General features: G+C 38.7%; 1 protein-coding gene across 1 annotated transcript in view; it reads left to right on the top strand.

Moving 5' to 3' along the window:
- Positions 1–26,257, top strand: part of GNB3 (G protein subunit beta 3) — a 549,058-nt gene that overhangs the window by 342,002 nt on the left and 180,799 nt on the right. Inside the window, exon 7 of the mRNA XM_044079608.1 lies at positions 451–613. Within this exon, the coding sequence (XP_043935543.1) occupies positions 451–613 (163 nt within the window). The remainder of the gene's footprint in view (positions 1–450; positions 614–26,257) is intronic.

Here is a 26,257-nt window from a genome sequence, read left to right as displayed (position 1 = left end):
TAAATACCTCAAGCTAGGCAAAGACGTAAAGAGAAAGATTGGGAATGTCTCAACACACAAATAAGAAACATTTCTTCACAGAGACAGTGGTAGATGAATGGAAGAGCCTTTTCTACGTTGACAGTGGGGATAAAATAATGAGGAAATTCAATATTGCATGAGAAAGTTATAGTAGATTCTACAGCGTATTTAACAGAGATAAGCATGAGCACACAATGTGAGCACAGCTGTGCCTTTCCAGCATGATATTTATTTTTCTAAATTAATATTTAAATCTCACTGATAATCTTTTTTTTTTTGTATACCTTTTCTCACTTTTCCTGCTGTGCATTAACAAGGATTGCACCATACCTGCTATGAACATGAATATGTAGAACCCAGGTGATTGTCGCCACAGCAGGTGGTGCTAATTACAGTTCTTGTAATATCATTCTTTTTTTTTTCTACAAGGTCCATGCCATTCCACTGCGCTCCTCATGGGTCATGACCTGTGCATATGCTCCTTCAGGAAATTATGTGGCCTGCGGCGGTCTTGACAACATGTGCTCAATCTATAACCTGAAGACCAGGGAAGGGAACGTGAAAGTTAGCCGAGAACTTGCTGCACATACAGGTAAGGTAGGGATGCAGGGTCAGGGTATATGTAAAAGTTAGAGAACTGTTGTTCTCAGGTGCCTTCTGTTGGACAGGTGCAAAACATACTCATGCAGCTGGTAAAAATACCATTAGTTGACAGTAACTGCTCTGAGCCTGGGAAAAAATGTCAAGCTGAAATGGCTGTTTGTAACTGGACTATGTTTTTAATCATTACTTTATATTGCAGCTGTGAATATCCATACCTGATACACTCACTTGTAAATTAAACTCTTTTCATGTGGCTATTTAAGTTTGGGGGCAAACATGTCAATAATTCTTTTATGTAAGTGCTTCTTATGTCACAATTGTAACCTGTTACTGTTAGAATATGTGATAAAGTATATGTGAGACCAAAGATTCTTATAAAATAAAGTCAATTTTTAATTGTGAAAGGAAAGGCAAAAGGAGGTTAACATAAACAACTAGAAAAATAAGGGAAATCCTGCAGATAGCATGTTTACCGCTTAAGGAAGAGTGTTTCTAATACAGATACTCACTAGTACAGACAGAAACAATGCTGTAGTAAAAACAGGAAATATATGTTAAATATTTAAAAAAATGCATAACATATTGATAGCCAGTGGCACAAACATTCATACCAGAGTTTGTAAAACTTCCTCATTTGAAATGTCTGAAATGATTTTTTTATTCATGCAAGATATTTGTATTCCCTAAGCCTGGATCAGAGTGAGTCAAAATGTTTGTGAATATTTTTATAGAGGAACAAATAAAATCTGGAATGTATTTCATGAAAAACACAAATACCTTGGCCCTGATTTAACAGATGGCAAACTATACCCACTAAGAATACATTCACTGTCCTAGATTCTTTACCTCTGTGTTTTTTAAATCCTTTCATGAGCTAATAGTATCTAAATCCTGATAAAGAGAGAGCAATGTACTATTTATAAAAAGCTCTGCGACAGTCTGAGCACAAGGCAGGACACAAAACGTACCCTCTGTTAGCCTTTTAGACAAAAATATGAAACCATTCAGAGCAACTGTGGTACATTCATTGAAATAGGACTTGCAAAACATTGATTGACATAGTTCTCAGCTTAGCTTTTGACACCAAAACATAACTTATTACATATCGTTCATTGTGATCTCATCAAAATCATGTCAATTTCAAGAAACTAAATCTGTATGCCTTGAAAGCAGATTTTCAAACAGCATTTCATCCACCTAATAGGAATTTACTTTATATACAGAAAAATATTTACTAGATTTGCCACAGATACTCTGTATACTCACTTCAGTTTGTTTGAAACATAAAAGATTGTGGACCTTTATCCTGGCTTCAGACAGTAGTGGTTTTAAGCTGTGTTAATGGCATAACAGACTAGCCTAATGCTGATACTAAAGTGCCCTGGATGTCACAGTTTAACCACTTAAATGTTTTGCTGAATATTGTTGGGCTGTATAAGGATTCAGATGCTAATATTCTTTCTGAAAAACTGGGGCTCTTAAGTATCAATGATTTAGGCTGAAATGTTTCTTGCCCCTCACAAAAGGTGACATTGTGTGACCAAACTGTGATAATAAAATGTATAAACACTAGAAATTACAGTCAAAAATGCTTAATTCAACAAAAACTGCATGGTTTTCTTGTCTTTTTTTTTTTTGCAATGATGAAGCTCTTTATCAGTTTTGTGTTTACAGCCATTCAGTCTTTACTACTAATATTAGGCTACAGTCATACTTAACTGTAACTATTGATTTTATATATAATGCCCATGGCATTCAGTTTTATAAAGAAACCCATCTATGCATAGCTTTAGCATAATAGCTTTTTAATTTTTTACTGTTAATTTTTTTTACATTGTTGTTTTGAGTTTATTTAAAATTTTGTACAGGTGTCCCTCATCTGTGGCCGGATGCATGGCTGAAAAGGGTCTTTGAACCATATCCTGGTTAGAATAACAAATGTACAAATAAATAAATAAAAGAGTACATGATAGCTTCGTAAGTGCTACAGGTACGACAGTGCACACTTGGTTGACTCCCATATTTGTCAGTAGTGGTCAGAGCATGGCCGCATCTCCTTAGCCAGGAAGTGCAATCACCTTAGCGTTGAAAGACTACAGAGAAAGGCTTCCCAGATTCGGGGACATTTCTGAAAAGCTGTCTTGAACTGTTATTTTTGAATTTGAATGGACAGTATTTATAAAACTGTCTCACACCCCCTGCGATCGTTTCTGCATAATACTTCCATAGTGCTGCTCATGTTTCTTGGGTTATGCACATATGACTGCGTCACGTACACTTCTGCTACATAATTAGTATATTACTCTTCCAAGTCCATGATGCAGATGCCAACTTCCCCCACTTTAAAAAAAAAAAAAAAATCACAAAATACCTTGTGATAAAAACGTTAAAGATGGCATCGATTTAACAGTGCTAAAATGATGGTGTTCAAACACATATTACAGTACATGCCTGTAATGGCATTTAAAAGTTTACATTCCACTTATCTTTTCTCTACCTGTCATGTGTCCTTTTAATGCCTCTGCGGATTCCCTCTCCATCAGCCATTATGGCAATCCATTCCATGAGTTCGTAACCTTCTCTGTGATGAAGTACTTTTTTGCAAATCCAGGCAGTACTTGATCCCTACAGTTTGTTGTTTGTGTCCCAGTGCCCTCTCCTCTTTCTGTTCCACCTCCCCGACATGAATTTGTGCATCTATATGATGCCTTCGTATCGTTTCTGGTCAGTAGTGACTAGTGCTGTTGTATCCCTTCCCATCCATCACACACACACACACACGCACACACACACACACACACACACACACACACACACACACACACACACACATGCACAGACACACATGCGCACACACAAACATAAATATACACACACACCCACCCATATATACACACACACACACACACACACACACACACACACACACACACGCAAACACACATGCACGCACACACACATGCACACGTACACACACACGCATGCACACACGCACACACACATGCACACACACGCACGTGCACACATGCGCACATTTATACACATGTGCATGCGCATGCACACACACACACACGTCTGCGCGCGTGCACACACAAACACACAAAGACTGGCCAGATCAGTTGTCAGCAGTGTAGTCAGACAAAACACCGTACCATTAGTGCACACACAATCTGTACTCAAGGTCTCATTATCAAGTCTGAGAAAGTGCTTATACCTTACTTGACGAGAGAAGCCATGATCACATTTCTATGTTGTAAAATACAAATAAATGCTTTCTACTAGCTAAATACATGGCAAGTAGAAAAAAATCATGCAAAGCTGACAACCCTACAGCAAGTTCAATAATCAGAATTCTAACAAAGAGTTGTTGTTACATCATATTCCATATTTTTTATTTATTCATTGATATCTGTTTACCAGGAAAGTCCGACTGACTAGGAGTTTCAGTGGAGGCCCAGATAGAAAAACTCCAAAGTGTTACAACACATTTTAAGAACAATATATTTTACATCCCTTAAAAATAACACAAAAAACAACTACAGTTTAAATAATTATATCAAATTATCCATAGTATGAAAACATTGGCTAAGAATATATACAAGTTATATGACAATGATTTAATAGCTAGAGATATTTTAGCTATTTTATAGATTGATTAAAGGTAATTTAGTTTAATACAAACAGGAATTACAATATAGAGTGAAAGAAAATCAGGATTATGGTATATTTAGGGAGAAAGCCATGGAGATAAATTGATATAAGTAAGGAAGTGAGTGAAGAAGGGAGATTAAGGAGGTATAAGGAATGAAATGGTACTTGTTCACATTTCGGGATATAGTTTATCCCGGTGTCGAGCAAGAACAAACCCAGCTTTTGGCTAGGAAGTCTTTCAGAATGGTTTTGAAGGATGGCTTGGAGGATATTGACCTAATGTATACAGGTAAGGAGTTCCCGGACTTAGTAACATAGTATGAGTACAAACAATGCCTAGCAGATTTGATAGATTTGCAAATAGACAGGAGTTTTTAGTCACTGGATCATAATGACTGACTGGGAACAGAGTTGTGTAGAATATTATTTAGTTAAGATAGTTGACATGGAACAAGAGTGGAACAGATCTGTTTAAGTTCATAGAGGACAATATCTGATTTTGTGTAGAAACAGTTAAATTGAAAGGTACTGTAACTGCTACTATGACTGGAGTGTCAAACATACATTTGCTAAAGAAGAAATTGCAGAGACTGTCATTATATATAGTGGCCCAAAATTCAGTAGCCAAGAGTCCAGAAATTCTTGTAAAGACTGGAAATTCAAACACATTACAAGTAGTCTGAGACATCCTCAGAGCAACAGACAAGTAAGAGAGGATAATACAAACAATGATCTGATGAGGAAATGTAGTAGTAATATTGGTTAATCTGATTGTTGTTTGTCTGTGTTAGAATATAAAAATGTTCCACTTCAAGGAAAAGGACTTTCTCCAGCCCAGCTTGTCATGAGTAGGAGGGTTAGAAACAAGCTGCCTGCCAGCAGTTTCACTGATGATAGAACATAAAAGTAATGTTATTCAGGGGCTTAACAGAAATTACTAAAGGCAGAAACAACATCATGATAATTGATTTATTATTTATCTGTTTATTGACATTTGGTAAATGGGAAAGTCCACTGGGTCAGAAACCCATTTTCAGTGGAGGCCCGGGGAGAAGAACTCCAAGAAAGGTTACAAAAAAAAAAAATTACATAATGTAAATATACCAAGCATGAGGAACATTTGCAATTACAATTTCACATCAGTCAACAATTCGGGTAAACATCATACATATCATTAAATATTTACAGAGGTTTAAGGTATTTACAGTTTGGAAACTATAATCATATGCTGACATATGTAAACTCGTTTCACATCATCAGACACTGTTCTTCTATAAAACTGCTGTGAAAGCAGAAATAGGTGACGTGTAGAAATATGGGATCTAGAGGTGTAGAAAAAAGCAAATGGAAAAAAAAAAGAAATCTGGACAAAAAGCCAAGGTATGTGAGCTAAAAGGCATTATTTGATGTAGAGTAGTACTGGAGACAGTGATCTGTTTAAGGTTTATGTGACTTGTTGCAGGAGCATATTTGATTGTTGAGGTAATGGGATTTTAGTGCAGTTTTGAAAGCTTTTAAGGTGTCTATGTGAGTAATAGATGAAGGCAGGGAATTCTATGCTTTATCGATATTGAAGGAGTAAAGGCTTTGTCTAACACGTTTGTTGCACTTCGATATACTTAGGAGCTGTTTGCTTGAGGACCTAAGATTTCGTGCAGGGGTATATGTATGTAGGATGTTCTGAAGAGAGGGACAAAAGTTGGGGTTATGTAGTAGTTTGTGGGTAAGTGTTAATTGGGTGTATTGTAGATAAAGTCAAGCCAGTTAATATTTTGTAATACAAGGCAATGATGTGTTCGGGTTGGCATATTGCAGACAAACTTTGCTATTTTATAGAAGCAGGACTGTAATTTAGTTTTAAGAGTTGTATGTATGTTGGTAAAAATAGGGCTACCATAAAAAAGGGTGGGGAGGAGAAGAGAGTTGGCCAGTTTTAACTTAATGGGTGTGTTCATGAAATGTTTATGCCTATATAGTTTACCAAGTTTGAAGTGTTTTTTTTTTTTTTTAATTCGTTATGAATGCGATTATCAAAGGATAGTTTGTCATCTATTGTGATGCCTAGCAGTTTTGATGATTTTACTTGTTCTATTTTGGTATTATTTTGTGAGATAATATTAAAGTCCTGATTTAAGGGTTTGGATGAGAATATTAGGAGTTTAGATATTTTGGGGGGTTGTGAAGACGTTGTACATCATTTAGCCAGGATTCAATAGAAGTGAAGGCCTTTTGTGCTAGATGTTGAAGGTCGGTCAGGTTGTTGGCAGAGGAGATTATTGTAGAATCGTCTGCGTATTGTATTAGTTACTAAGATGGGAAGATTTGTGGAAGTTATTGGTGAAAATGTTAAATAATAGTCGTCCAAGAATGGACCCCTGGGGAACTCCAATTTTATTCAGGAGATATTCAGATTTTTTGTTCTACCATTTAACAGATTGTTGCCTGTTAGAAAAATAGTTGGAGAATCAGGCCAGCGAATGTTGGGAGCAGTTTAAGGACTGTAGTTGTAGTAGCAGTTTAGGGTGTGATACTGTATTGAAAGCCTTCGATAGATCCAGTAGGTTAACAGAGGTTATTAGACCATCATCTAAGGCTTTGTTAACAGTGTTGGTGAATGAAAGTAAGGCAGTGGTAGGGCTGTGTGCATGACGACAGCCATGCTGGCTGGGGGCAAGTAAGTTATTGTTGGTGAGATATTTTAACAGTTGTGTGTGTATACACTTTTCCACGATTTTAGACAGAGGAGAGAATATGGAGATGGGCCGGTAATTAGAGAGATCATCCTCGTTATCACCTTTATGTAGGGGAGTTAAGAGATCAGTAAGGGGTATAAGTTCTAAAGGAGGTATACAGCTGCCCATAAGCTAATATTGTTGGTTATGAAAACAAACCAACAACTTATTATGTCTTCAAGATTCAAGTGTGTATACAAGAAACAGAAGGCTTTGATCAAAATAGTTGATTAAGAGTACAAGGAGCTGAGTCCAGAGCAAAATCAGTGTACTCAGTTAAATATACCACCTTATCAGAGAAAGAAATGTCCTGAAGTTGCTGATAAGTCCTGGAATGAAGTCAAATCTCAGCTAGAAGCTACATCTAAGCATGAAAATGTGTAATGCTGAATCCTCATGTCCAGGAAATGTCAAATTCTCATGTTAATATTCAGAAGTCTGAAGGGCAGACATCAGATATCCAGATATGGGAAAATAATCATTAAGTCTGTCTGCTAGAGTGACTCAGCTCCATACCTCTCAACTGTCCAGATTTTCCCAAAATGTCCAGATTTTTGCCTTATATTTTTGGTCTGTTCCTCATACAATTTGTGATTTTCTGGATTTTTGCAGCAAATCAGTGAGGACTGAATTCACTAACTAATGACAGGCATTTGATTTTCAGACTTCGTATCCTTCAGAAAATGCATGGTAACACAAAGACCTTTTATTCTAGCAATTTTCTAAGTTGGTAAGAGTAATATTTAAATGTTGTCCCTATTTTTGGGGCTTTGTCCCCCCCCCCCCATTATTTTTGGCTTTGTCTAGATTTTTAATGCTAGGAGGTTGAGAGCTATGCTCAGCTCTGCATACAAAATATATACATATATATATATATATATATATATATATATATATATATATATATATATATATATATATATATATATATATATATAAGCATTGGTTTTAAGGACATTTTTTGTTGCTATTATAACCATGATAAGTTAGTGTACAGTTAAAAGTAGAATTCTGGAATCATTGTACAGTAATGCTCTCCATACTTTATTCACAATATCATACTGAGTTTTCTTTCTATTTATTCCTTACTGTCTGCCAATCACCAGTCTCTCCTATAAGCAGTCATGTTCTTTCTTTCCTTGTAGGATGACAGTTAATTGATGGAGGCCATCAGCCAGGCATCCGTCACCAGTTTTCTTATTTAGAGAGTAATCTCTCTCCCTCAGTAGATAAAAAGCATGCTAACATATGTGAGGACCATTGAACATCATCCCTTGTGAATAGAGACATTTTCATGCATACATGTCCTATCAATGCCATGATGAAATGTGCCTTGGCAGAGATTAACATGCATCCTGATTCACTGCTACACACCATGCAACTTTCTCTAATAGTAGGTGCCAGTTTACAGCAAGTCAAACTGCTCCCCCCTCCCAGAATGGGTGAACTGATATCAGTTACTAACTAACTTCCTCCCCCATGTGCTTCCTCTGGCACCCAAGCTGCTAGTCAGGCTCATATAATCTTGGTTTGTTGTCACATTTCATCCCTCGATGCCATGGAGTTAAGCATCTCACTCTTATTATTTATATATATATATATATATATATATATATAAACAGTATGCATCGCATGGTAGTCCATAGCTTTAAGAAGTATAACAACCATTCAAGGGGTTTGCATATCATGTGCTCAGTAACCATATTCGTTCTGAAGTAGAGGCTTTTGAAGTGCCAACATGATGGCTAGTTATTATGCCTCTTTATTTTTTAATATTCTGATATATGGCTCAGATGTATCTTTCAATACAAACTCAGTCCCTGGCTGTGGCAGCGGCCACTGGTACAGTTTGCCTGCAGAACACTGGAAGATCAACACTGATTTAGAACTCAGCAGGTCTGCAGCTGTGCTGAAATGTATGCAACTCATGATTAACAGTCTGTGCTTCTTGTATGGAGAAAGCATAAGGAAAAAACAGATGCAAATGTTTGAAGTTAGCACAGAGGATTAAGGCTCTGAGCTGCTTCCTGTAGGTACAGGGTTTGATTCCTTCCAACTTCTGTTTGCACTCTTTGTGACTTTGAGTAAGTCACTTGACCAGACAGTGCTCTTGGGTCACCCCTGAAAAGGAGCACTTGTGCACAGTGAGTTTATTTGGTTAACAAATGTATAAAATAAATTTAAAAAAATGCAGAGCTTGTTTGGTTTTCTAAATGCCACTGTCTTTCAGCCCCAAATAAGAAAGGCAGTATGAGAAGTGTAAACATTTGGAAGTATTCACATTAAAAGGTAGTGAGTGTGCTGATTTGAATTTTACTGAGGAAGTTTTAAAAAACAGGAGGCACAGTGGTGCAGCGGTTGACATTGTCACCTTACAGCAAAAAGTTCTTTGGTTTGATTCTCAGCTGAGGTGCCTTCTGTGCAGAGTATGCATGTCCTCTCTAGAGTCGCAAGGGTTTCCTCCAGGTACTCCACTTTCCTTCCTCATTCCAAAACATGCATCTGGAGCTTTTCTCCCTGGACCTCCACTGAAAATAGGTTCTGTCCTATACAGCCTTTTCCAGTCAACAAATGTTAAATTAATTATATTACGAACAAAGTTGGTTACAATACAGCAATAGTACAGCAGTAAAATAAAATAAAGTTTTGATATTGCTCAGATTTAGCAATGCATGTATATTACAGAGAAGTTACATGCAAGTATATATGCTTGCATGTTCCGTATTTATATTATTTAACTATTACAGCTGCTGTTAAAGATAACGAAGACAGACTAATAAAGCATCTTTAGTTCTCTCCATGAACTGGCTAACAGAGATATCTCACTTACTATCTAATAAAATGTCTTCAGTCCTAGCTGGCCTACAACTCTCCTCACACAATATAAAGTCATGTCACAGTCCAAATACTGAGTCAAAACAGCAGGTAAACACTACATCAATAACATTTTAATGGCACCAAATGGCTCAGTAGTTAGTGTGCTTGCCTTTGATGACAGATGCATCAGAAAGTTGTGTTTTTGTCCTTAAAACGCGCAGTTGGAATCATTCAAATTCTGACTGCAAAAGACCAGCTGCACTCCTGAGGGGGTGTCCTTCAGATAAATAGTGGTCACACCTGTCTAATTTAGTGGACGTTCAAGTCGTATTTTACAACAATACATTTGTTCTATGGTAGAAGGATACAATAAACCTGTCTAGTCTACCCTTTGGAGGGTTTTAACAGTCTATCTCCCCCAACCCTACTGTAACCCTATCTTTTTTCACCTGTCCTATGCGCTCTTTAATACATCATTTTTTTTTCCTTCTGCAGTATCCATTCCATGGCTCTACAACCCTTTTTGTGAAAAATACTTTGACAGACTCAAGAAGTATTTAGTCCCAACTATACTTTGTCTGCCCCCATCCTTTTCTTATACTTTGTCTGCCCCCATCCTTTTCTTATACTTTGTCTGCCCCCATCCTTTTCTTATACTTTGTCTGCCCCCATCCTTTTCTTATACTTTATCTGCCCCCATCCTTTTCTTATACTTTGTCTGCCCCCATCCTATACTTTGTCTGTCCCCATCCTTTTCTTATACTTTGTCTGCCCCCATTCTTTTCTTATACTTTGTCTGCCCCCATCCTTTTCTTATACTTTGTCTGCCCCCATCCTATACTTTGTCTGTCCCCATCCTTTTCTTATACTTTGTCTGCCCCATCCTTTTCTTATACTTTGTCTGCCCCCATCCTTTTCTTATACTTTGTCTGCCCCCATCCTTTTCTTATACTTTGTCTGCCCCCATCCTTTTCTTATACTTTGTCTGCCCCATCCTTTTCTTATACTTTGTCTGCCCCCATCCTTTTCTTATACTTTGTCTGCCCCCATCCTTTTCTTATACTTTGTCTGCCCCCATCCTATACTTTGTCTGCCCCCATCCTTTTCTTATACTTTGTCTGCCCCCATCCTTTTCTTATACTTTGTCTGCCTCCATCCTTTTCTTATACTTTGTCTGCCCCCATCCTTTTCTTATACTTTGCCCCCATCCTTTTCTTATACTTTGTCTGCCCCCATCCTTTTCTTATACTTTGTCTGCCCCCATCCTTTTCTTATACTTTGTCTGCCCCATCCTATACTTTGTCTGCCCCCATCCTTTTCTTATACTTTGTCTGCCCCCATCCTTTTCTTATACTTTGTCTGCCCCCATCCTATACTTTGTCTGCCCCCATCCTTTTCTTATACTTTGTCTGCCCCCATCCTTTTCTTATACTTTGTCTGCCCCCATCCTTTTCTTATACTTTGTCTGCCACCATCCTATACTTTGTCTGCCCCCATCCTTTTCTTATACTTTGTCTGCCTCCATCCTTTTCTTATACTTTGTCTGCCCCATCCTTTTCTTATACTTTGTCTGCCCCCATCCTATACTTTGTCTGCCCCCATCCTTTTCTTATACTTTGTCTGCCCCATCCTTTTCTTATACTTTGTCTGCCCCCATCCTATACTTTGTCTGCCCCCATCCTTTTCTTATACTTTGTCTGGCCCCATCCTATACTTTGTCTGCCCCCATCCTTTTCTTCCCACCCTTCTTGTTCATACTTGCCCCTTTACATCTTCCAGCATAATATTCTGCACCAGTATCATACCCCTTCCCATTTCTTCTAGTTTCAAGTGAAAATAGCTCTAGTTTTTATAGCCTCTGGCAGAACTTCTTCCTGTCCATCACAAATATGCATCTGCTAGCTTTCCTCTGAATTGCTTGAAGAAGTCTGATGTCCTTTTATTTTTTGGCCTTAACTACACAGAGTTCTGAAGGGGTGCTCTGAGCAAAGCCTTGAAGAGCAGGAGCGGCACCTGTTTGCTTGTGAAATGCATCTCACTGAGGATACATCTCAGTATTCTGTTTGCAGCCACTGCTGCTCTCTCGTTCTTTTCACAGCGGTAAGTCAAATGTAATAAACATGCCAGATCTGTTTCCTGCTCTTTTCTTATCTGTTCCACTTTTACCACCTGATATTTCACACCAGGGTCGTTGTGGCCACAGTACTATATTTTGCACCTGCCTTTAGTGACCCTCAACTGCCACCTTTCTACTCAGTTGTTCAACCTTGTTCAGATCCTTCACTTGACTTTCTCCCATGATGCACATCTCTTTGTGACATCAGCAGTGAGGTAAGTCTGCTGTCTCTTCCCTCAGATATACGTGAGGCAAACACGTTAAAGACTATGGATCCAGCGTAAGACTCCTGTGGTACTCCATGAGCCATTGCTCTAATTCCAGACACTGTCCCCTCAGTAAACTTTCTAACTCCTTCCATACAACCATACAGCTATCCAGTTCCTTCGTCAAGTCCTACCCCTCAGCCTTTTGGTTGTCCTATCAGCCTCATGGGTATGAGAGATAGGCCCTACTGAAGCCCATATAGACTATAATTACTACTATAACTCTGTCAGCCTTTGCCTGCAACCTACTCATAAAAGTGGATCAGGTTTGACTGAAAGCTCCTGTGACAGTGAACCCATATAGTCGGCTTTCCTTGTGATTCTTGTCCTGGTGAAATGCTATCAGCTTCCCCCTCAGGATTCTCAACATGACTTTCAGTCCTACTGTTGTTAAGCTAATAGGCCTGTAGCTCTTGGACTTTTTTGTCCCCATACAGAGATACCACAATTGCTATCATCCAATCCCATGGTACTTATGCACTAGCCAGTAATTTGCTGAAGCTCTCTACCAGGATGTCTACTAACACACTATCCAGACTTCTGTGGACACTGGAATGCAGCCCATCTATCTTACGTGCTTTATGCTCCCTAAGGCATTCCCTTCACCATCCTTTCCGTTTCCCACTGTTCTCCCTACTTAGTCCTGTCTTTTTCCAAGCACACTGTACTCCCTTTGTTTTCCATTATGAAAACAGAGGCAAAGCATTCAGCACCTCTCCTTTCTCCCAGCCTTCTGTTGTCTTCTTCATCTTTGCTCAGACTGGCCAGTTCTGTCCATCCTTGTTTCCGTTATGTATTTTTAAAGCCCTTGTTTCCATTCTTAGTCCTTTCACATTCCTCCATAGCCATATTGGCGCTCTTCCTGAAACCTTTGTCAAAAGCTCTGAGCACTCCGTTTGTGAATCATTCCTACAACTTATATACTCTGTGTTTGCTTCCAGTCACCTAACTCATCCTTGATTATCTCTCTCCCCTCAGTATGACATAATGCACTCTTCTAAAATGCCATGCTACAGCCTTTTTTTTTTATCTTTACTCTTACTGTACTCTGCAGCATTATCACTGCTGGCTAAGAGTGCCTTAGCCTGAATGTTTATGACACCGTTTGCACTGGTGAGGACCATGTCCAGAATCCTAGCCTTTCTAGTACTGTCCTGGACCAGAATGCTGAACCCCCTCATGGTTCAAGATCATAATCAACCCCTACTCCCTCTCTTCTCTGGGGCTTGGAATCTCACATTCTACTCCTGGCATATCCAGATCCGCTGTAAGTATTACCCTCTTATAGATTCATAGATTAGTACTAGACTAACTGCCTTTGTGGTCCATTTTAAGCCTAGCCAATTACCCCATTTGAGAATCAAACCCTGCACTTTTGATTTATAAGGCAAATACCTTAACCATTATGCCAACCTCCCACCCCTAATCAACTCTTTATAAGTATTACCCTCTTTCTATTACCCAGATCCTTTATTCTCCCACCCACAGTCTCTTACCACTTCTAACATCCTTGGCGGAGGGAGGCAACATGGCCTGCCACATTGATGGTACCTACTGGAGAGTAGATGATTTCCCATGAAAGAGGCAAAGGCAAACACACACAGTTAAGTAGCACATGTGCTGTTGAGATGGGGATGATACGGTGGGAAGCATGCACATCCTTCCCCACCAAGGCAGCAATTCTGAACCAGCTGGTTACTACAGGGAGGGGTTACGAGGGATGAAGCACCACAAGACCAATACATTGGGTCACTCTCTAATGCCTCTGTTTTGTCTCAAGGAGAATAAGTGAGCCAGAGGGATTTCCTCATTTCAAGGATTCCTGGCTCTCACCCCAGGTAAAACAAACAAACTGATAAGCCACAGCTATGGGAGCTATTTGGTAAGATCCTGAGAGGGGATTTAAAAACTACTGACATTTAGGGGAATAAAAGATTCAGTCACCATTTTCAAATATTAGCATTTAAGTAATGTTTCTAATATTTTGGTCATGAAGCTTGTTCATAAGTGTTTACTAGGCTAAAGACCACGAGGGCCTTTTTAAGCCTAGCCTTGCATCCCAAATCTCTGACAACTTCTGGTACCCTTGAAAAGTGTAAGCAGGGATTTGGGAAATAAAACACTTTCAAGCAGGGGCCTGGAAGATGAACCATTTACAGGTTACATGTGTCCATTAGAGACATAGGTGCCAAACCAGGACTGTGAGAAGCTAGAAATGGTAAACTAAATTTACAACGGCTCATAGGTTCCTAGATTAGTATCAGACAAACTGCCTTTGTGGGCCATTTTAAGCCTAGCCAGTTACCATATCTGAGAATCAAACCCTACACCTTGTGTTTATAAGGTAAACACCTTAACCACTATGCCAACCTCCCACCCTAGGGATTTCCATAACACCAATACACTGGGTCACTCTCTAATGCCTGGGTTTTGTCTCATGGGGAACAAGTGAGCCAGAGGGATTTCCCCATTTCAAGGATTCCTGGCTCTCACCACAGGTAAAACAAATGTTAAGCAAAGACTGCATATACAAGGAATCATTCGCAGTCACAAACATCTCACAGATACTGTGCAAAGCAATAACATTGATATTATTCTCAGCCATGCTGATTTATTCACTGGTTTAAGAAGACTGCAAGAAAAATATCATATAAAGTAAAGCCTGATACCTAGGGAGTGATTTGTGCTCCTAGATAAGTACCAGAAGGTCTCAGAACTAAAACAAAATGGGAACTGAAAAGGAATGGAAAATGTTGGTGTCATTAAAATTATTGAGAGGCACAGCAGTACAGTAAATAGCATTGTCACCTCACCACAAGAGGTTCTCTGGTTTGGTGCTCAAGGTGCCCTGTGTGGAATCTGCTTGTCTTTCTCTGTTGATGTGGGTTTTTCCTGGGTACTCAGGTTTCCTATCACATCCTCAAGATGTACAGTAGATGGATTGGTGACTCTAAATTGTCTATACTTATGTGGGTATGTGTGATATAGAAGAAGAGCCTAACAATTTACTCCTGTTTTTGACTTGACAAGTGAACTTTATAAATGATGTCAGCTGTTTATGGACTCACTATAAGAATCAGATGCAACTCAACAGTATTGGAAGACTGATGAAGATTTTAGAACTAAAAAATAGACCAGACACTGTTATAAAGACAGACAAGATTCACATAAGTTCATAGGTGTGTACTAGGCTAATGGTCCTGGAGCCTTTACAAGCCTAGTTCATACAACCAGACAGTGTTATAAAGACAGACAAGATTCTCATAGGTGTGTACTAGGCTAATGGCTCTGGAACCTTTACAAGCCTAGCTCATAGGATTACCCTGGCATTGTGCCACCCGACCTTAGTTCCCAGAGCCTCTGTCGAGTAGAACCACTGGAGTGATCCCTGGAGTGAATTTTCTATTTCCCATCCATTCATCGAGATTTCTCTTGAAGAGGGTCAGTGAGGTGCTCTGTTTGACATGTATGGGAAGTCTATTCCACAACATGGGCAGTCTCTGGGTAGTAATGAGGTTGAGGTCACTAGAGGGTGTGGTGTGGAGGGATTGGGATTTCTTTAGATGTAGAATTTCTAACACAGCTGGGTCAGACATGGCTTTGTAAGTCAAGCAGAGATCGCCTCTAAGTAGGCAATATGAGACAGAGAATAGTTGGAGTTTTTTGAGTCTGTCCATATAGGACAAGGGTTTAAGGCCTAGAATCCTCTTTGTGAGATACTTTTAGGGCCTCTTCAGTTGTTGCAGGTGTCTAGTGAGGTACATGCCAAATGGGGCATTGCACTCGATGACTAGCCTAATGAGGGAAGAGTAGATGGAGACAATGACCTCTTTCTTTCTGGATGCAAAGCCCTTAGTAATGAGATGTGCCACACAGAAGGACTTTCTGACCACAGTGGCAATGTGGTGGTCGAAAGAGAGGTTACTGTCAACCTGTGTTCCCAGATCTCTTATAACGCCTTCTGTGTTCACTGGACTACCATCGATGTGGTAATTCATGGGAACTGGGTTTTTCCCAAGGGGGATGATGACGCATTTTTTTGCCATTGAGCTTAAGGCCATGGTTCTGACACCAGTTGTTGGTCTCAGTGAGGCCTTTCTGTAGGATATCAACATCAGTTGGGGAGTTAATAATAGCTCCCAACTTACAATTGTCTGTGAACTTTGTCAGCCAGAGTCCTTACGTGTTGGCCTGGAGTTCAGAGAAGTAGATAGCAAACAGGAGAGGACGCAGGACTGAACCCTGTGGGGCTCCACTCGTGACTGGTTGGCAGTCTGACTTGGAGTTAGCTACTTTCATGTGACATGATTCATAAGATCTGAATAAAAAAAGAGCATTACCCACTGCTTATTCAATAAGTAAGAGTAAATTTAAAAATCGGAGTGAAAATCTGAAATATATGGTTTATATTCAGTCATCAATGGATTTGAAACTTGATCTAAAAAACCCAAACAACTGAATGTGTAAATGCCAATGTCGGAAGACAAGTAGACATTAAAGAGGTTTTATAAATAACAGAGTATTTTACAAACGTTATACCCAGATATCTATGCATCCAAGAAAACTGCTAGACTCTGATTAACTTGGGAATAGAGTTATGATCAAGAAAAAAATCTTTGAAATACTTAAGAAACTAACCACAGATGTTCCATTGTTAAACTACTATGATGTAAAAAAGTAATTTGTGTATTAAATAGATGCTAGACAAAAGACCTGCTACCTTTGGGTCAAGACCACAAAAGAGATATGCTCGGACAGAAATGAAACTGTTATCAGTATTGCATCAATGTGAAAATTTCCATGAAAATGTTTATGGTAAAGAAGTTCAGGAGGTCACAGAGTACAAACTCTTACAAAGAAGGTATTCTGCAAGGCATCTCTTAAGAATGCAGAAAATGTTACTTAATCTACGCAAGTATGATATGAAAGTAAAAATATAGACCACATGAGAAACTACATGTAACAGATATGTTGAGAAGCATATACTGACCAGAAAAGCATGAAAATTGTTATAAGAAAAAGTGGGCATTCATAGGGCAGTACTGGAGTTATCAGTGTCAAAAAAGTAAAAGAATTTCAGAGGTGTCATGATACTAAGAAATGCAATTACCGAAAGATGTTGTGATGAGAAGATGGCTTGAGCAAAACTCATCAGTAAGAAAAGAAATTCAGTAGTCGTTTTTTTCACAGAAGAGATAAGTTTCAGGCAAGCTGTGATATTGAAAACTGACAAAATAATCATTTACAATCAAATGAGGAAACAAATGCATCCAAGTATGAGTTGTATAACTGGAATCTGTGAGTGCAAAAAAACGATTAAGAGGAATGTTTTGACCAGTTATGTTAACTCAGAACAACCAGAACAGAGCTGCACCATATATAAAGCATGCCATATAGTCCACCCAATTGCAGATCATCTACAGAACAATAATAAAGAAAGAAAGAGCAAAACGGCTCACCAATGAAGAACAAGATCTATTATTTGAAATAGTGGGGAACAAAAAAGTTAGGCTGATGAAACCGGATAAGGGGGAGGTTTGGTAGCCATGGATCAAGAGGTTTATATTCAAAAAATGCTATTACATTTATATAGTGAAACATACGAGGAAATATCCATTAATCAACTCAACATAGCAAACAGACATATAGATATAACACTTTTAGATCTGTTGCTTGATAATCAAATAACACTTGCTGAGTTGAATTATATGGAACAGGTAAATCCACGTATTCCTACGATCTTTGGTATACCAAAGATTCATAAGTCTATTGCTGATCCCCCCTTAAGGCCTGTAGTGGACGCAAAAGCATCAAAGACATTTTCCATGGCTAAGTTTGTAGATTTAAATCTGAAGAGAATATTAAAACAAGCTCTGCATATATTACAGGATTCATGGGATTGTCTTAAGAAAATTCAACATGAAATGTATAGTGAGCAACAGATATTTGCTACAATTGATGTTCGTGGCCTATTTGCAGTCATTCCCCACGATGAGGGTATTAGTATGTTTTATGATTTTCTGTGTAAATACTCTGGGTTTACACATTCTAGAATACTGATGTTTCAGGCAGGTATGGAAATGATACTAAGTAACAACTTCATTTTCATTGAAGGACACTATTTTAAACAAAAAATAGGGGTAGCCATGGGGGCTTCATGTGCGGGGCCCTATTTGCTAATATTGTCCTTGCAGAATGGGAAATTTCCAAGGTTTTTACATCAGAATTGTTTGAGCATTGTATTTTCTTTGGCCGCTATTTGGATGATATTCTCATCCTATGGCGAGGAAGCCAAAAGTTATTGTATGAATTTTTTGACTATTTAAATAGAAGTACATCTTTCTTACAGTTTACAATTCATGTTAATGCCAATGTTATACATTTTTTGGATATTATTATTATCAAGGAACAAGTTAATTGTAGATTTATTTCTACATTATTTAGGAAGCCAACCTACTCTAATTCCTTGCTACACTTTTCTGGTGCCCACCCAGTCCACCAAAAGAGATCTTTGGTAAAGGGGCAAGGAGTTAGGTTGGCAAGGATGGTCAGTGAGAAAGATTTGTTTCTCAGTGAAATAGCAACTTTAAAGAGTATGTTATTGGCAAGAGGGTACCCTTCGCCTGTTTTAGAGCCCATGTTTCAAGAAGTTATTAATAAGAGAAAGAGGAAGGGATTTTTTTTCCTATATTAGGTGGTCTATCTAATACCAACAGTGACAACAGGACTGATATCAGTAAGTCTCTTTTTTCGCATCTTATGATACTTAATTTAGCCCATTATATGGAAAAATAAAAGAAATATTAAATGTGAATTGGGTGCTATTTGATATGGAGCAACAATTTAAAAATAAACTAGGTGATCATCCTGTTGTAGTTCATAGGAAGGATAAATCTTTTAAAAACTTATTAGAGACTAACATAACAAAAGGGACCAAAGGTAAGATGATAAAATGTGGACATTGTAACCAATGTCCACATATGATGGAAAATTAATCCTTGTTTAGTAAGGGGTTTGGTTGGTTGGCCTTGAAGCAAAGGTTCAACTGTTATAGTAAAAGTATAATATATATATATATATATATATATATATATATATAGTGATTTGTCAACAGTGTCAGAGCTTTTATATAGGGAAAACCATCAATTGTTTAAACAGGCGAGTCTATCAGCATTTATATGATATTAGTAAGAATAATCTTAAGAATGCTCTTTTTAAACATATTAAGGAACATGAGGGGCATTGGTTCAAATTCAGTGCTCTTGAACAGGTGAGGAACAACAGTGGGGGGGGGTTCTTTGGACATTTTTTTGGAGTACCGAGAATTAATGTGGCAGTTAAAATGTAATGCGACATACCCCCGGGACTTAATGAAACTGTTAGCCTTTCTAGTTATCTTAAATTGAAAACTGATTTCCACCTGTAAATAAATAAATAAATTTAGTTACACAGGTTTTAGTTAGTGATAGTACGAAATTTTATTAGTACCTGTATGATGTGACTACAAAGTTTGTTCAAGTTTCTGCTAAGTCTGTATAGATTTTGTTAGTTAGGATTATGTGCCTCTGCTGCTAATATGTTTTAAAATAAGATTATTAAAACAATATTTCTAGGTTTATAGTTAGGCAATGAGATGATGTGTTTTTAGTAATATATATTTTTTTAACGTAATCAATTGTTTAATTAAATTAAGTCATGTGACTATTTTGTATAGAAAGGAAATGAACTTGTAGGAGATGTATTCTGTGGAAGTCAAGGCTGACAGCAGACGAAAGTGCTAAATAAAAGGTTTTGGTGTTTGCCTGAAAGCCGTTTTGCTTTCTTTCTTTATTATTAGTTTGTTCGTGTTTTGCTTTCATCATCTACAGAACAGAAGGAGTATGAATTTGTTCCAGTTCAAAAAACAAATGCATATTATTACAGGTTGCATGAAAAAACAGACATAAGGAGTGCAAGTCTTATTACTGCATTAAAGTTGATATTTTCAAGATAGGATACTTGATGTTGTCATAACTGACAGTGTCTGCAATGCACAAGTTAACAGTTTAGAAGATTTGTGCATGAGTTAGAACTCAAACATATAATATCTATGCCACCATATCCACAGTCTAATAATGCACAAGTGGCAAACCTATTCAAACAGTGAAAGAGCAGTAATAAAAGCTATGAGGACTGTGTGGAATACAGAAACACTACTACAGGGACTTAGTCACTCACCAGTTCAGATTTTAATGAGCAGAAAGCTGGAAAGCAGATTGCCTGCTTTAAGCATGTTAGTGAAACCGATAAATCAACATAAAGTAAAGAAAATGCTGGAAATACATCGGACAAAATAGAAATACTACTACAACGGAAATGGCAATGCTACCAGCCTTACAGGATAAAGGTACGTGACTCAAAAAGCCACGGGAAAGACCACAGCTTGAAGCTGAAGTTATTAGAAAAGCAACTAAAACAAGATCCTATGGAGTTCAAAGGGAAGATGGTAAGCCATATAGAAGAAATTGCAGACATTTATAGAAGGTAAATAGGGTGATACCAAAGGACCAGGGAGATATGCACCCAAATGTGTTACAATCAAGCAGTCCATTTGTAAGAAAAACAGACTAACCAATTCCATTAGCATTTAGGGATAAAGCCCTAACTATGACTCAAGTAACCTCAGTTTTAGTAGTGGCTAAGGGGTCTGTTGGAGGGAGGAGAAGAATGACAATGCTTACATCTGCTTGCCTAACTTCAGGGGGAATGGCATGTCTCTACCCAATAGAATCCCCAGGTGAGACCACTGATCATACAGAGGTGCTTGTCTACATGAGTGGGCACAGTTAACAGATTATGTCACATGAAGGTGTGGCATGCACTGCAAAGGCCCACTGGATGCCAACCCCATGGATGTGAACGACCATATGCAGGTTTCGGGGTATGTCACATGAAGATGTGGCATGCACTGCAAAGGCCCACTGCATGCCAACCCCATGGATGTGAACGACCATATGCAGGTTTCAGGGTATGTCACATGAATGTGTGGCATGCACTGCAAAGGCCCACTGCATGCCAACCCCATTGATGTGAATGACCATATGCAGGTTTCAGGGTTAAAAGCAGAAAAGCCAAATCACTTTGGATAACTATCTCAGTGCTGCCCCCCCCTTTAGCTGGATCTCACCCCAGGCATAAGTAGTGAATGGGTTAGCTGACCAACAGGGACTCTAATGGTCAACAGGAAGTGGGGGGATATAGCAAAAAAGAGAGCAGGAGAAATTGTAAAAACTGTGGCAGTCAAGAGTTTCATAAAGACTCCTAAAGTTGTGCCTCTATCTGAAGCTGTTGTGAAGAAGGAACTGTCTTGAAAACAAGACTAGGTATCCATTTTAAATAGACCTACTAACGTCTCAAGAGACAGGAGACCACTGAAGAAACCAGGCCAATATATGGACTGTTCCAGAGTTAAAAATGATTCTAACAACTAAAAAGCTATATTATTAAAATGTAGCACATGACATGCTTACAGTGGTGTTAAGGTTAAAAGGTCAGTGTAATGCAATGCATAAAGCCTCATAGATATAATATTTTATAGCTTCAAAAAGGAGGTGTCATGTACAGCTACAATAATGCCAATGACCCAGCTGCAGAGATTTGTACTCTCACCTCAGAAGAAATCAACTGAATACAGACCTCATGAAGGTTAGATCACATCTCCTGTCCCTGTGTGTTATTTGTAAAGCTTCCAGAAATGACAGATGTGTGTTAATGATCTTGTGGCACTTATCAGAAGATCTGAGGAGTTTCTCTGCTGTCTTTGACAAATTTCTCCCGGTCAGTGTAAATAGTACCGCGGGTCTGTCCTTAACGAGGGCCATAGTCTTAGCCAATGGAATCTGCCAGTCAGCAAATGTAAATAATTACATGAATATCTGCTGTAACGTGTCTCTCATATTCACATGCAGAATTGCTGGGAGATAAAAAAGAAGATGAAAATGCAGCAATAAAATTGGACCTGAATGCAAATGGAGTCTATTCCTTGAAAACGACAGTTTAACAGGACAACTAACTACATCATATGGCAGCTGAATATGATACTTTGTGATGCAGTTATAAAATGTCTCTTCCCTACACCATTAAAAGCACGTCTTTGTGTGTGCGCGCATGCGTGTGTGTGTGTGTGTGTGTGTGTGTGTGTGTGTGTGTGTGTGTGTGTGTGTGTGTATATATATATATATATATATATATATATATATATATATATATATATATATATATATATATATATGTGTGTGTGTGTGTGTGTGTGTGTATAGTGCGGTAAGCATGCATCATTTATTCAGTAGGATCAACCTGATCAACAAATTAAATAAATAGATAAATTAATGCTTAATATTCCTTCTCTTGTTCACTAATACTGTTGTAAAATACAAAATGGAGTAGCAAACTTACAATAAAAATGGAACTGATTGTAGATGAGACACACTGTGTGTTGATAACTAGTTTAACAACTGAGAAGAGGATATTACAGTAGGCAGCTAAACATTATGGTCTGTAGATTTCTACAGTTATAAAATGTGCTATATTACCCCACCTTTAAAAAAAATGATGTATGTGTGGTTCTGAAAGGAAGAAGTCTAATCAGGTGAACTATTTATTTCACTTCTATAAGCATACACCTTCTTTTGTTAATTTAATTATGTATTTTACTTGTTTTGGGGGGGCAATTTTATAAGCGAAATCAGACACTCCAAGCTTTGATTTATTGTCTGACAGATCCCATCTCTGGTACTAAATGCATTCAGTGAAAACTGCTTGTGCATTAAAACACACCATGAGGATTATAGAATCATAGGATAATAGGAAGTTAGTAGGCTAATGGCCTGGGGCTCTTACAAGCCTAGTTAAGAGTTTATCCCCAAAAAAGAAACCTCTGTCACACCTCTCACCCCTGTCAATGAGGATCACAGGTGGAACCCCTGGGACAAATCTGTGGTTTCCCAGCCACCCATCAAGGTTGCGTTTGAAGAGGGTCAGTGAGGTACTCTGCGTGACATGTATGGGAAGTCTATTCCAGAGATGGGACAGCCTCTGGGAGACAAACTTGTCTCTCCAGCAGGTTTTGTTGATGTCGCATATTAGATTCAGGCCTTTTGAGCGGGTAATCTGCGAGGAATTAGACTTGTGGATATAAATCATCTCTAGTAGGTCAAGGTCTGAGATTGCCTTGTAGGTGAGACATAGGTCACCCCTGAGCAATCTGTATGATACCGAGTAGAGTGATACTGATTTGAGCCTGTCCACATAGGACAGGTGCTGGAGGTCATGGATTCTCTTTGTGAGGTATTTCTGTGGCCTTTCCATTTGGTGCAGATGTTTGGAGAGGTACATACCAAAAGGGGAGTTATACTCAATTATTGGTCTAATGAGGGAGGAGTACAGAGAGGTAATAGCCTCCTTTTCTCTGGATGCAATCCCTTTACTTATGAAATGAACCAAGTAAAAGGCTTTTCTGAGCACTGTTGCTACATGATGGTCGAATGTGAGATTATCAACCTGAGTACCCAGGTCTCTCACCACAGGTTGTGTACTTAGGGGGTTGCCGTTGATGTGGTAATCAGTAGGGGTTGCATTTTTGCCAAATGGTATAACGATACATTTTTTTGCATTTAACTTGAGGCCATGACTTTGGCACCAGTCATTAGTTGCTGTGAGACCCACTTACAGTACGTTAACATCATCTGGGGAGTCAATGACAGCACCCAACTTACAGCCGTCCACAAACTTGGTCAGCCACAGGCCTTTTGTTTTTGCCAGGACCTCTGAGAAGTAGATGCCAAACCGTAGGGGTCCCAGGACAGATGCCTGGGGAACTCCGCTAGTGACAGGTCTGCTATCGAAGGTGGAGGCACCTATTTTGACCTTGTGGGTGCTGTCAGTGAGCCAGGTGGCCATCCATGTGATGAGATAGGGATTTACACCAAGTTGTGTTAGCTTTTTGATGATGCCCGTGTGGGGGATTGTGTCAAAGACCTTGACAAGTCAAGGTAAGCTGTATGTGCTGACTTTCCCTCATCCAGGGCCTTGGTAACAGTCTCAAAGAACTCAACCAGGTTCAACAGGCAAGATTTGCCCTTGACATATCTGAACTGAGTGGGATCAAGTGCTTGGAGATTGCCTATGTCCTTGTTTATGAGATCCATAATAATAATAATATGCTCCATGTCTTTACAGATCAGACTTGTCAAGCTAATGGGGCAATAGTTTCCAGGGTTAGTAGTGGCACCACCTTTGTGCAAGAGGATGGTAATGGCAGTTCTCCACTCTGCTGGAATGAAGCTGGTACTTAGACTGTGGTTGAATAGGGTGCTCAATGGCAAAGTTACTGTTATTAGGCAATAAACCACATGTCATTGTAGGGTATGCATTTATCAAATAATAAACCACACCCTGTTGGGTCCAGTTCCTCACTTATTCCAGTTTAGTATGTTCTCAGCAAAATGCAAACACTGTTTAACATCAGCAGTTGTATTTGCATCTTATAAGACCCTTAAGCAATAAATTCTACCCAACAAAATCTTGCTCTGCTTCTTTAACTGTAAGGTCTGACTGGTAGTAACAGTTATTGTTGTTTAAAGCTGGAAAAAGAGTGGTGCAGGCCACGGAACAAGCAGCTAGTAGGCATGAACTAGCAAGAAATAAGATTACAGTTAAGGTTTAATTAGCATAACGTGCAGACAAGTCACCAGCCACAGGGCAGAGTGGAAAGGTCTGGAGAAAATGACACCAGTGGGGTCTACTGAGTCCTGCATTTTAAGGATCAGGCACAGTACTATCCTGCCTAAAAGTGCAGACTTAATTAACAGATAAACAATTTAAACTTAATCTGCTCTGAGAAATACGACAACAAATAAGATTTGTTTTTCGTACCATATCCTTTCAGAAGTTAAAGAAAGAAAAGTAGAACTTGGAAAATATGAATCAGTAATCAACATAAATTAAAATCTACTGTTAAAGTGCTCACTGGTTACTCAGCTGATAAGGAAAAAATATTTTAGCGGTTCTGTCTTCAGGTAATGAAAACATCAAGTAGTGCATGAAATGCCGTTATCATGCTCCGAAAATGGGAAACAGATAAAGCTGTTAGGCACATCCCTAGTGCATGACCTGATTTTAACAGCACTTAGGGCTGCTTAACGAAGGCTAGTTAAGCACACCTAAACATTATTAAGATTGGGTCTCATGATAGGGACTAATGGGAGACAGTGCCAATGGAAAAGAATGGAGCAGAAGCTACAACGGCTTATAAAAGCTGTTAGAACCTCACACTGCCATAAAAATCTGACAGAACAAAGGGTCTGGATAAAAATAATAAATCGGCATGGCACACGGAAACCAACTAAAACCCATGATTTATTAAATAATGTTAGCTCTTTCGGTCATTCGATGTCTTGGTGAAGTTTAATATTACACTGAATGAAAGTGCTTACATTATTTAATAAATCACGGATTTTAGTTGGTTTCCATGTGCCATGCCAATTTAATATTTTTATCCAGGAGAAAGGGTCTAACAGCTTTTGAAGACCTTTGTTCTATATAAGGTCACTTAATTTCTGCCTGCTGTCTGTTTGACAGTGCTAAGTGCTTTACCACCTTTCAAAGGTTTAGAAAGCTAGTAAAACAGTTCATGCTCTTACATTTTTTTTGTAACTTTTTCAAGGCTAGCCATCCAGAAGTGTGAACATTGGCACTAGATCATTGTCATAGTTAAGTGACACCCTAACCCCATGTAGAAAAATGAAAAAGGGGTTATGGCTGGATGGTAGTACATGGAGCAAATAAACCTCCATGTAGTACAATAAATTATGATCAGATCACAGATTGTTGCCCTTTATTATGTGTCCTGGCATGGATGGCAGGATTCACAATGCAACCGTCACTATCCAGGCAAATTTCTTGGCATCCATGTCGTGAGCACATAAAAAGTTGGTTAATGGAGACCTAATCATAATCCTCTATATTATGGTTGTGATGCTGTAATGATAGTGTCTCGTCCCAGTTTTAGTACC

Source organism: Protopterus annectens, chromosome 8.part0 (assembly GCF_019279795.1).
Source record: "Protopterus annectens isolate FY-2018-M chromosome 8.part0, PAN1.0, whole genome shotgun sequence".
NCBI lineage: Eukaryota > Metazoa > Chordata > Ceratodontiformes > Protopteridae > Protopterus > Protopterus annectens.
The sequence above is the reverse complement of the archived record's forward strand: the minus strand, read 5'-3'. Positions and strand labels throughout refer to the sequence as shown.